Below are 12,820 nucleotides of genomic sequence, written 5' to 3'. Positions count from 1 at the left end.
TGCAGAACGCAACGCTTCCAACTGTATCCCGCGCGAACAAGTTTCGTTCATTAGCTCCACCTTGCGCGCCGATTTTATCGGATCTTATGCACCGCTCGTATCCTTCCACATCTTGACGCCTCGCCGCGGCAAGATACGTAATGCGCACACGATCCCCCATCAGGATTTTCGGATGCAAACGCGCCTTCGTTCTTAACGATGATGCAAACGAGGATTCCGTGTAAATGTGATCGTAAGTTCGCCGATAGTATCTAGATTCCCCTCGGGATAGATTCTTTGAACTTGGTACTTGAAGGGGCTGCCTACGCAGCATCGCATTTCGTTACTTATTTTATGTCTTAAGAATTTCGCCGTGTCGCTAGTTAAATTACTCAATAGTTGCTCAATCGACATTCTGCCAGGTATTTAAGAACATTTAGATGCAGTGCACAAGATGATTGGGACGCGCACGGGAAGATGCGAACAAATATATGTATATACTTGTCCTGTTTATCTCTGAATTACTCTGAAATAATATCACGGTGAACACGTTCATTGTGAAGTACTGACCGCTCGGCGAATTAGCATATCGCGGACGACTCACGAAATATTCATTCCTTTTTAATGAGCATCGAGCTAATTGAATTTATTGAAATTATTGAATGTATTTACCTCGACGATGTTACTTAAATATCATATAACAGTATATATATGCAACGTTCTCAATTTCCACCGTGTAAACGTGCCAATTTTACGAAGAAGTCTAGCTGACGCGAGGATCGTCGTGTGTCTCGATTTCCATACGCGGCGCATGCACGCGCGTTCTCCACAAATCCCCGCGTGCGATCGCGAATCGCGACGCGTAGCGTTCGGAAGCATCGTAACCCGTAACTCGCATTCGCTCCCGCAACAATCGGGTGAATTTCTTAAGTCACTGTTACCGGCGAGCTCCCACGAAATCGTTCTAGATTTTGTAATCAGAATCCATTGTCGACGTTTCTCCCTTATTTCGCGCCGCGTGCGCGCTTGTGTGTGCGCGGGTCGCGTCGCGTGCACGTGCATGCGTCGAGACAATTTTACGGCGCGAATATAATTGCCGGCGGTACGGTTTCCTTTCCGGTGAAACACGCACGAGCACGCGTACGCGTACGCGAACATTTCCTTCGCGCGTCATCGTCGCGCCCATTGTGTACTGCGAACGGACGCGATTGTTCTCTCTTTCGTCGATTCTCCGTAACCGGTCTTTGATGCCGCGACGCGATCGGGACGCACGTCGACCGTGACGTTTCGCCATCCGCAGGTGAGACGAAGGTGCCAGCGGCGGGTGTGCAATCGCTGAGAAAAGTATGGATTTAGTGCGCAAAAGCTTGTAACAATGCGGGACATGCCGCGACATTGCGTAAAGCAACCGGGCCATTTTCCAAGCGACTTTATCCCGCCATTGAGATTTTTCAAACCGTGAGAAATTAACGCATGTGTGAGCGATCGAAGTAGCGATGAGATGAAAATCTTTTATCATCCAACTGTTGAGAATTATACAATGTACTCACGCGATATTTTTCGGAGTAATACGTCTGATTTTAACGCCTTTCCCGCCATAATGTAACATCTTTCATAATTTGACGAAATACTATTACTAAATTTAATTTCATCAAAATTTACCGACACCTACAATACACATGCTACACGCGCATACTTGCCGCGGAACGCGCAAATCAACGCTGCGAGCGCCTAAAAAGTAGCACAAGTTGATTCGCGATTAAGCAAACCTGTGAAAATACCTTTTAATTGAGAGAAACATTGAGAAATTGCGGCGATACCGTTCATTGTATCCGGACTGATGAGAGTGTCTGCGGATACATGCGCGACAAGTAAAGAATTGCGCTCGTTGTCGTTGTATGTTTACACGCGGCGCCGTAAGGTATCGTCCACGATCGCGTTCGTCCGATAATATTTGTTGCTCGACTACTTATATTCTAGATTTTCTATGAGAAAGTTGCGCGGGAGAATGTTGGTTCTCGAATGTAATAATCAACTAGCGCACACGATTCCGTACACGATGCGCGTAAGGTTTCCCATGTGATGCCGAAGTACCCGCAGAAAGGAAGATGTTATAGTGACGCAAGTAACTCATCTCTCACCGTCAGTTTCTAACAAGACTGAACTACGTTGTCGTGTGGCAGCATTTGGTTTGCACGATAATGGTACAGAGCGGAAAATTCAAAGTGCTATATATCAAAATTAATTATCTTCAATAAATAAGATTGTTATTAGGCACGTTAGATACAGCAACTATCGTGAGCTACCGGCGATAAAATTCATATATTTCAACCTTTAGGATTAATCAAGGCCACGTAACATGATTCCTTGAATGGAGCGTAAAATATTGCCATTACGCAATTCAAAGGATATATACCGTTCGATAATGATGACGTTGATTTCGGGATCGCAGATGGTCTACCCACAGAAAAGATGTATGTAATAGTGACCTCATTTCTTTTATCTCGGTATACCCGCAAACATCATTACATATATATAACGTAATCGTTACATATATGCTTCTCCGAATTCAGCGATAAAATTAGTGATATAACAATGCATATTTATAATATGATAAAAATTTATAACATTTGTCCATGAGCAATCCTTCTGACACATTTCTAATTACGTTTGCCAAGATTATTTTATGTCGGTCATCGCGGTATCTACCAATTTCTCACTTTATAAATACTTCATTAATAGCATCTGATCCTAACAGATCCAGAATCTGGTGTATGAAGGAACTTTTGTTAGTTCTATATGTATATCTATAGGCGCATGAAGAGAGCAGAAGCATAATCACGCAAGCACGAGTTTGTTGGCAGGAATTCAAACGTTGCGACAATGCGCGATCGCGCGGATATGCATATACGTCATCGTTCTCTCTTTTCCCGATTTCACTTGAATGTTTCGAACCACCCACCTGGTTGTCAATTGCACGGACATTTCGCTATCGTTATCTTAATCGGCAAGTCTGTCGATTTCTTCTGACACAGGTATACCTACTTATCTATCAGCGTTAGAGCGTATAATAAGATGGAATGCGACTTACACGGATTATCGCAAGGGAAGTTGAATTTCCCGTGGAGGATGCATGCTATACGATACTCTAATACAGAGAAGCGATGAAAAAGAGACTTTATTCTTCTTCTTAATGCGGTACTCGCCGCGGACGTTGCGATTGCTCATGGCATTAGAAGTAATCATATCTACATAACACAAATGATACAAGATAATGATACAAAACGTGGCTCTCGAATCGCGTCTGGATAAGAATCGTTCACTGCATTCGCAATCGTGGAAATACAGTAGATTCCACGAACGCACGTTTAAGTAAGGAACATCATATCTTGATGGACAAATCACCCGAAGATTATTTCTTCTATACCCGTCAAAATACGTACGGCCTTCTTACGCCGTGTGTCAAGCCACTTTCTCTCGCCGATTCGCGTGCGATGCTCGTGAGAGCAATCAAAGACACGATCGGTGGTTCGTTCATCTGAATCTTGCAGCTGATTGGTCAATTAGACGGGAAACACGTAGGAGGGACTACACTCCTACCGACGTGCAGGGGGAAGACCACAAGGGAGAGAGTTCAGAAGAGGATATTTTAATTATCGTCGTTGAGTATACTTCGCCTTCGGGTTCAGCACGCAGTTATCGATTGCGCGCGTTATTAATTACTTAGGAACATAAAATCATCCTCCAAATATGACTCATTATTATATAGATTACTATATTTTCGAATAAACATTCTTCGTTAAAAAAATGAATGTGGTTTGTAAAATCAATTTGAGATTTTACAACAATATATAAATCACGTTACATGGTATTAAATAAAGAACATCATTTCTTGAGATATAGAATGATCTCAACAGAAGAAAATGTGCGAAAATAGCAAATAGCACTGCTATCACTCAAAAGTCAGTCAAACAACGCGTCGCGAATTATTTGTGTTTTTCACTTTAAGTTTATTTTTATGTGTATCTAATTATATATTTCTTAAGATCAACCAAACTGAGTAAGAATACACCACAAGTTGTGCCTCACCCGTAGAGTATGTTTCAGGCAAGGAGCAAGGAATGCCAGCATTCGCACGTGGACCACAGGATGGTGGTCCACAGGAAATGAATGACGAAAGATTGGCACATATTCTCTCGGAATCGGGCCATATGCAAATGCGAGGTGAGCACGAGGTATCGAACGACGCTGACAGCAAGAGTCCGAGTAGACTCGGTTGCCCGAGTCCGTTCAACAAAGACAGATTGGACAGCCAAAATAGGAGACTGAAGAAGTACGAAAACGACGACATTCCCCAGGAGAAGGTGGTAAGGATTTACCAAGAAGAATTGGCCAAGCTGATGGGCACGAGAGTGGAAAATCTTCGTCCGCGAGAGTTCCCTAGGTAAGATCACGATTAATGACATGGATTTGCTTGCCGACGTTTATATCGCAATTCACCCGAATGACACACAATCTCTTCCGATGCACGATGATGACTAAACGCATGACACACACGACCGAATTAATGTCTTATACTTACTCGGACATTGTGGCACGAAATGTCAAGAGCAAATCGTTATTTCGTGATAAAAAAAACCTTATTTGAGTGGTGCAAATTTCTATGTCTCTACCTAACTCTAATAAAAATACTCCATGTAATAGAATATGATGACCTACATGTATCTCGATTGCAATTGGAAAAAAATTTTCTTTTCTGTGCGACATGTAATTTAAAGTTGATGGATGTATCGTACATTATTTATGTACGATTGCGTTTACCGCGATTGATCATTATTGAGGACAGCACACGACCTCGATTGACCGTAGCGCGATCTTTCCGCATTTTTTCAGTGGTACCCAGGGCGGTCTTCAAGGCATCGAGCGCACCCAGGAAGACATTCGACTAGCATTGGATGCTTATCACCGTGAGCTCCAAAAATTGAATACCGCACCAGGTCAGAATCCCTCGATGGCCGGATTGCCGGGATTGCCTGGACTACCAGGTTTGCTGGCACTTCAACAGCAAGCTCTTCAACAACACCACTTAGCCGCGAATGGCGGCGGCGGTGTTCAGGACTTGAGTTTAGGCAAAGTGGATCCGCGCAATAAAATGATAAACGGTGTGTCGGAAGAAGAAAAAGAGAAGATGGAAGAGGCGATGAGACACGCCGGAAGTGCATTCTCTTTAGTGAGGCCGAAGCAGGAATCGACGGGTCCTCAATCAACGCCCGGCGGTTCCAGCGCGAGTTCACCCCTTGGCAATTCCATACTTCCCCCCGCGATGACACCCAACGAGGAATTCTCTAGTGCAGCGGCAGCCAGCCCTCTTCAGAGAATGGCCTCTATCACGAACAGTCTGATAAGTCAACCGTCCACCCCAACTCATCATTCGGCCAATCAAAGACCGCTGAAAGCCGTGCTTCCTCCGATTACCCAGCAGCAGTTCGACCTGTACAATAATCTTAACACGGAAGATATTGTAAAGAGGGTAAGCGCGATTGTAAGCGTGATTCAAGTAATCATACCAAGCGTCAATTTATTGTTTGTGTTACATATATCTAATTTTGAATATTTCTAATCCACAGGTGAAGGAACAGCTGTCTCAGTATTCGATTTCACAGCGGCTATTCGGCGAATCAGTATTGGGTCTATCTCAGGGATCAGTGTCAGACCTCCTCGCGCGTCCAAAACCATGGCACATGCTGACCCAAAAGGGTCGTGAGCCCTTTATCCGGATGAAGATGTTCCTCGAAGATGACAACGCGGTGCACAAGCTCGTCGCCAGCCAGTACAAGATCGCACCGGAGAAGCTAATGAGGACCGGCGGCTACGGCGGCCTGCCTCGTAAGTTTAACTCAGGTCAATATAGATGTTTTGTTACTTTATTATCAATGTAGTTCGGGAGCTCTGATATGTCTGACGAACACGACGTCACGATAACGTGTATTTTGTTACAACAAAAAAAACTTTAAACAAGCATGACATCTTTGCAACATATTGTAAGATTCCTTCATCGATTGAAAACGGAGTAATTGTTTATTGTATTTCGTTTACTCCAGTAAGCAGTAATGCACCCCAATACCGTTTGTCTCTGATTTTTTGGCGAGTTTATTTTTTACGATAACGTGCTCCGGAATCACTCGTAATGGAGCCTTTGTCAGGTGCTCACTAGATAGTGAGACACGGTAGCCGTTAGTTTGGTTGAGACTGCGGTATTCAGTGTTAAGGCTTAAAAGATAAATCTTTCGCGAATCGTGAATTTCTGTGTTAGTGTAACCGGTACGAAGGGACATAAATGAATTTTGTAACGAATGTGCACGCCAAGTTGAACTATAACTCAATTTCTCATCCTTCAATTAAATATTATAAACTAAACTTCGAAACTCATTCAAACAATCGGCTCTTCCTTACATATCACTCTAATACTTTATCAAAGACCTTACAATATATGCAACTTCTTTACTTTATTGCAGAATGAGTTGAAAATTGTATTGATATGATCTTTGATAGAAATAAATGGACAAAGACTTGCATTGTTTGACGTCCGTAGGAGACGAGCTTTCGGACTATCAAATTTTGTTTAAAACTCCTGAATTTTCTTGATCGAATTTCTTATTGTTACAGCTTGTGGAACACCTATGAAACCTATGCCGCCAACGAAACTCGTCCAAGAACAGCTTCAGAACGCAGCGAAGGCGCAGGCCGCCGCTCAAGCAGCTGCGCAAGCAGCGGCGCAACAGCATCAGCAGGAGAGTCAGATGCAGCTCGGCCCACCACAACAAAGTCCTCAGCATCCGCAGCTTCCGCAGCATCCTCAGCCACCACCACCGATGATGTTGACCCCGCCCGGACCTCATCATCCTCATACTCAGCTCAGCATGCAAGAACTTCAAAAGAAACAACAGCAGCAGCAGCAACAAATGTCACTACACTCGCCGCATCATCAAATGGCACCGTCGCCACTTCGAAGTCTTCATCCGCACATTTCACCAAGCGTATACGAGATGGCCGCCCTTACGCAGGATCTCGACACACAGACAATCACAACGAAGATCAAGGAAGCGTTACTGGCTAACAACATCGGCCAAAAGATCTTTGGTGAAGCAGTTCTCGGTCTGTCGCAAGGCTCCGTCAGTGAGCTACTGAGCAAACCGAAACCATGGCATATGCTCAGTATAAAAGGTCGGGAGCCTTTCATTAGAATGCAACTTTGGCTGTCAGACGCACACAACGTCGACCGACTGCAGGCGTTGAAGAACGAACGACGAGAGGCGAACAAGAGACGACGTAGCAGCGGTCCCGGTCACGACAACAGTTCCGACACTTCGAGTAACGACACGGCCGAGTTCTATCACGCGGCATCACCTGGTCCGGGACCCACTACCGGGAAGAAGCAGCGCGTTCTTTTTTCGGAAGAACAGAAGGAAGCTCTCAGACTCGCATTCGCCTTGGATCCGTATCCCAATGTGGCCACCATCGAATTCCTTGCCGGTGAACTCGCCCTATCTTCGAGGACGATAACAAACTGGTTTCACAATCATCGAATGAGACTGAAGCAACAGACGCCGCACGGTCAACCGGAGCCGCAATCGCCACGAGAACCCGGTCAACCGTTCGACCCTGTTCAATTCAGATTGTTATTGAACCAAAGACTGTTGGAGATTCAAAAGGAGAGACTGGGTTTAGGAAATGTACCTTTACCTTACTCTCCGTACTTTAATCCTAACCTGGCGGCCCTGGTAGGTAATGCATTGAAGGAACAATGTTCTGGCCTTGACCTCTCCATGAATGCTCTGAAGCGAGAGCCCAATCAAGAATTCGAGGACGAGGACGTCGAGGACGCGATGAGTAATCTAGGTAGCGAGGATTCGGAAGGTTCGGCCGGCAGTATAAAGAGGGAACCCACAGAAACACCGACGGCACCCACGACGGCCAGGTCCAATAGAAGAAAACCCGCGGCACCACAATGGGTGAATCCAGAGTGGCAAGAACCAACGAGAACGGGCGACGAAGTTATCATCAATGGCGTTTGCGTGATGCAGACGGACGATTACGGAGTAAAGAGAGAGGCCGAGGAAACTGTAAGAGTCGAGCCGACACCAGTGCAGGATCGATACGAAGAGGATGCTCAGAGCGATGTCTCTTCCGTGTCGGGCAACAATGGGGCCGATCGGGATAGCCCGCTTCCTAGTCCAAAGTCTGGTCAGAACAGTCCAACGACGTCGCTCAGACCGCCGTCGGCGCAACAGACGCAACAGTCCACGGAAGAAAGTCCGAAGGACGTGGTGAAACACGAACCAGAGGAAACGTGGGATTACTAGGACAATTCGAGGCACAAAATTCCATGGGATTACGCGCGAGCTCGATGTTTTTTCTTCGGACAAAGTCGAAACTCGAGCGGAATGTCCAACGTGTTTCCAGGGTCGTATTGTTGAGATATGCCAAAACGCTTTGTAAGAAAAGACGTTCCGCAAGGATCACCGATCTAGTTAAGTTTTAAATGAGAAAACCAGCTATAGGACTCGATCGTGCGAGTCCTGCCTACCACGAGGGCATTATCATAGTGAGGCGAACGCAAAGAATCTAGGAAGGTGTCATCGGAGAGGAAACAAGAGGATATCTTGGTCGACGGACCAGCGCCAGGAGAACAAAACGATCAAAACTGAACGGAGCTCAATCAAAAGGACTCACATTGACATTTTCTATGCGGCAAGTGTTACGAGATCAGTGTCGGTGCGCGCGGGCCAATGGCGAGATCGTATCATTTAGAGGAACTGTGAAGTACAACGAGGCCGGCTGTGGAAGGACGACGGGCTCTCGTTGCAATTCGCTCGAAATTCGAGAGAACCCCGGCCGCTTTCGCTTTTGGATGACACTCCCCCTCCCGATGATGGATGATTGATGGGATATCATTCCAGCGGAGGGGAGAGACTAGGAGCGGACTAGATAATGCACGGAAAACGGAGGTGGTCCGGGTTCGTCACAGTGCAATCTCCCAGTAACTAATTGTTAGATCGAATTATTATTAATTTTTAAACGAAAATTACGCGCGACGGAACGGCCGATTAATAATTATTGCATAATTGTGATTCATGTTATTGTTTATACTCGCCTCCCTATATCCCCCATAGCGATTAAGCTGTTAATGTTGTATACTCCTCTCTCTATCTCCAGTTACGTACCTTTTTATCTCTTTCGGTTAAGACTCGACGTTTTCCTCTCTCTTTTCCTACCTTTTGCTTACCCGTCTATTTATAAAACTGCGAGGAGAATGATCACTTAAGACCGTTACCAATGTTATTATTATCACTGCTATTATATATAATTACAAATTATTAATATTATTATTAAATAATTATAATTATCATTATTGAATAATCTCAGTTGACAAGAGCACTGTCATCGATTACTATTTTTACGTTGATATGTTGAACGGCGTTGCAGAATGTAAAATACCAAAAAAGAAGTAAATTTATTCGTTCCACGAGATGATTATTTAAACTTCCTTTTTCTATTTGTTGGAAACTATTAGCTGCGCTAAAATAATTGGTGATGAATATATCTTTGACGATTATTATTTAATATTCTTTTGATTATTATTATTGTATTATATTTATATTATTGTATTATTAGGCTTATGTTATCATTACTATTATTATTTTCATTATTATATCAATAATCATTATTATTTTATTATTATTAGAATCATTGTCGTGACAACAATGTGGCTTGTAAAGCCAATGTGATAGAGCTTATATTGCGATGATGCATAAAGAGAAAGAGCGCGTGCGAGCAAAAGACGAACAGGCACGCCGATTTCACAGAACGAGGCGAGAGATTGCGCGAATTTATCGTGCGATTTTTAGCATATGTAAATATCTCTGTACAAAGATAAAGAATGGAAGAAACTTCGGAATACGAAAACAAAGAACTACATACATGCATACATACACACATATACATATACACATACAGGTACACGCACGTATATAAACACAATACGATCTTGTATATTTACTTACTTACCACACTTAACTATCTAATAGCGTACGAATATATCCACACGCAGACTAACAGCGGTACACATTGAGCGACTGCACGCTGAATTTTCACTTGTCGCGGACGGTAAGGATGAAGTTGCGTAATCAGTGACGAACGATGAGATAAGAGAAGAAAGAGAATTGAGCCATGTGTTTCAATAACCACTCGTCGCGATCCGTGAAAATGCAGCGTTCGGTTTATTATAAGCGGCGCAAAAGGAGAACACGTAATTATGAGAATTTGCCGTAAATTAATCGATGCCTAGAGGGAGGGAAAAATGCGCAGAATAGAAGATACTTCGAGGCGATTCAGCGAGACATTAAGAGCGAAAGGACGAGTGAACGAATGAGTGAACATGTGCGTGCGTGATGAACTTCGTAAGAGAGAGAAAGAGAGACAGTCCTCGAATTATTACGAATCAAACTATAGTATTTACCAGAATAAATTTTAATCTTCAATTAAATTCTAGTCCGCAATTAAAAATATAAAAAAAAAGGAAACAAACGTGAATGATATTGCATGACACGAGGCAGAGACGCAAGGAATTCGTGCGAGACGATCGCTTTAGAAGGGCATTGCTAAACGAGAGACCAGTGATCGATGGATTCTGTTTTTCCCCATTCCCCAACCTTGATTCTCGATTCTTTTTAAAGTTTTTCATGAATCGTCACAACGGAAGTCGATCGGACCGGATTATCGAATGTACATATTGCTATACTCATGCGATTACATCTCGTAACTTAATGACGCTGATTCCGCCTGTCGACGAGTGATCCTGAGTCTTACCGAGTAGCCTGACGATCAACGAGAATGTGAACGATCGTGGCAGACGAGATCACGACAAAGACATCCGTATTTCATCGATCGTCTATAAGTCTACGATAGTAAAAGCTCTGGATGCGAGCAGGTTACGATGAAGCAGGGAGAAAAAGAACAAACGTGCGATCTCACATCTTCGAATACCAAACTAAATTATTTCGCTCGAGCATTAGTCTAATATTCATCCTTATACGATTTGTCAACTTGGGTTAACTGTACGACTGACGCGGCATCCGCCAATCGCAAATCCGTAGATAATCGTCGATTCTCACGACGGAGGAGTCGAACGCGAGCTTGTTTTCTTAGGATTTATTACAGGTACAACAATAATGCGACTCGTGTCGACGATCGGATTTTAGGCCGCATTCGCGGCCGAAGCTCGACGGATAGGCGCCTTACGATTTATTATATATGTTATACATTATGATTGTTTCCCTGTTCTTCGTTCGCGGCGGACAAGTGTAACGCATAGATTCTTTGTAGATACAGGATAGCCGGTAGATAGCCGATTAGCTTTAATTATTTAAACAGTACAGCTTTTATGTCGAGAGCAAAGATCGACGACCGTCTATGGTGTACGGCGGACATGTAATATAACGTAACGAATACACAAGGGCATAATTGCGTGCGGATGCGTTAGCGTTATCGACAACGGCGGGAAGGAGGGAAATCATATCGTAAAACCTAATAATATTTTACAACAAAAGGTAACTGTAGATAGACATTTAAAAGCTGTTGAGGCCCCCCCCCCAGGACGCGCGAGGGAGAGACGCGCGCGTGTACCGAAACCGCACGCGCGCGGGCATACGATCAAAAAAAAAAGAAAAAAAAAGAAGAGTAAACGAACCACGAAGGACACTGTCATCCAGTAGTGAAAATAATGTATTAAAAAAAAAACAAGAAGGTTTACCTAAAGTAATAGTCTATTGATTTGTATTTCATTTCGAACTGTATTATAGCTTTAAAGAGTATCCTGTACATTGCATAAACACACGAGCACTATTGTTTTAAATTGTACGTTTACGATTATTATACGAAGATAAAAAAGAAATAAATAAGGTATACAAAATATTGAAGATATATGAGAGATTTATTGACGATCTTAACTTATATATAAGGATCTTTAATATCTCCTTTATGCGACTTTACGAAAAATTATATTAAATTATATTATCCATCTCTTCCGTGAGAATTTGAACATTAAGGCGGCTAATTGTTGCTAAATATCAATAACAATAACAATCATCACCGCCTCGGAGACATTGACAGAATAAATTATTGCTACAACTTATTTGGTTTCTTTCTAACTTTGAAATGCTTCTCTTCAAATTTCAAAACTTTAGCTCTTTATCTTCTTGATTAATTTGATATGTGCATGTTTAATAATCACTACTTTTATAGGCAAAAAGAGATTTTTTGGTAATTCATTTTCAGAAAGACAGAATTTCATAATATTTTACTTTTATGTAGCATATAAAACGTGAAGAAGCAACTATGATGGCTTATCTTTGTTTTCTTTCAAATAATATGTTTATTACACAATATATCTATTTCTTGTTTTTCTCTGTAATTTAATACTGGAAAAATATGTAACAAGCGTATAATTGTAAAAATATACATAATAACATGAAGAGACTTGATGTTTCAAACTGTCTTAAGTATTATTACGCTAATTATTCTTGTTATTCTGATTCCCTAGATGAATCTTACATTCTTACCGTTTAAAATTCTCGGAGTAGTTGTTAAACATGCAATAACATACAATTCAACCACGAGATAAATGGAAGATTATCTTCATTGTATATACGCATAAAATTATATTATTCGTATCAATGTTTCCTTTAAAAAGTTTCTAAATTAAAAGCCTGTATATTAAATATTACGCTGCAAATTATTAATCACCCATCTTTTCCCTTTTTTACCGTATTGATCTTGCTTT

General features: G+C 42.5%; 1 protein-coding gene across 6 annotated transcripts in view; it reads left to right on the top strand.

The window, feature by feature from the left end:
• Positions 1-11,957, top strand: part of LOC112453856 (homeobox protein cut) — a 128,739-nt gene extending 116,782 nt beyond the window's left edge. Inside the window, exons 5-8 of one of the 6 annotated variants that reach the window (XM_025014843.1) lie at positions 4,087-4,423; positions 4,873-5,509; positions 5,607-5,865; positions 6,646-11,957. In XM_025014843.1, the coding sequence (XP_024870611.1) occupies positions 4,087-4,423; positions 4,873-5,509; positions 5,607-5,865; positions 6,646-8,342 (2,930 nt within the window). In that variant the 3' untranslated portion in view covers positions 8,343-11,957. Of the gene's footprint in view, positions 1-4,074; positions 4,424-4,848; positions 5,522-5,606; positions 5,881-6,645 lie in introns of all 6 variants that reach the window. The other 5 variants (XM_025014840.1, XM_025014842.1, XM_025014839.1 and 2 more) reach the window with 5 other exon arrangements.
• Positions 11,958-12,820: the final 863 nt, after the last annotated feature.

This window comes from Temnothorax curvispinosus, unplaced genomic scaffold, assembly GCF_003070985.1.
Source record: "Temnothorax curvispinosus isolate PA1 unplaced genomic scaffold, ASM307098v1 QBEX01004747.1, whole genome shotgun sequence".
Classification (NCBI taxonomy): Eukaryota; Metazoa; Arthropoda; class Insecta; order Hymenoptera; family Formicidae; genus Temnothorax; species Temnothorax curvispinosus.
Note: the sequence above shows the minus strand (reverse complement) of the source record. Positions and strands in the feature narration are given on the sequence as shown.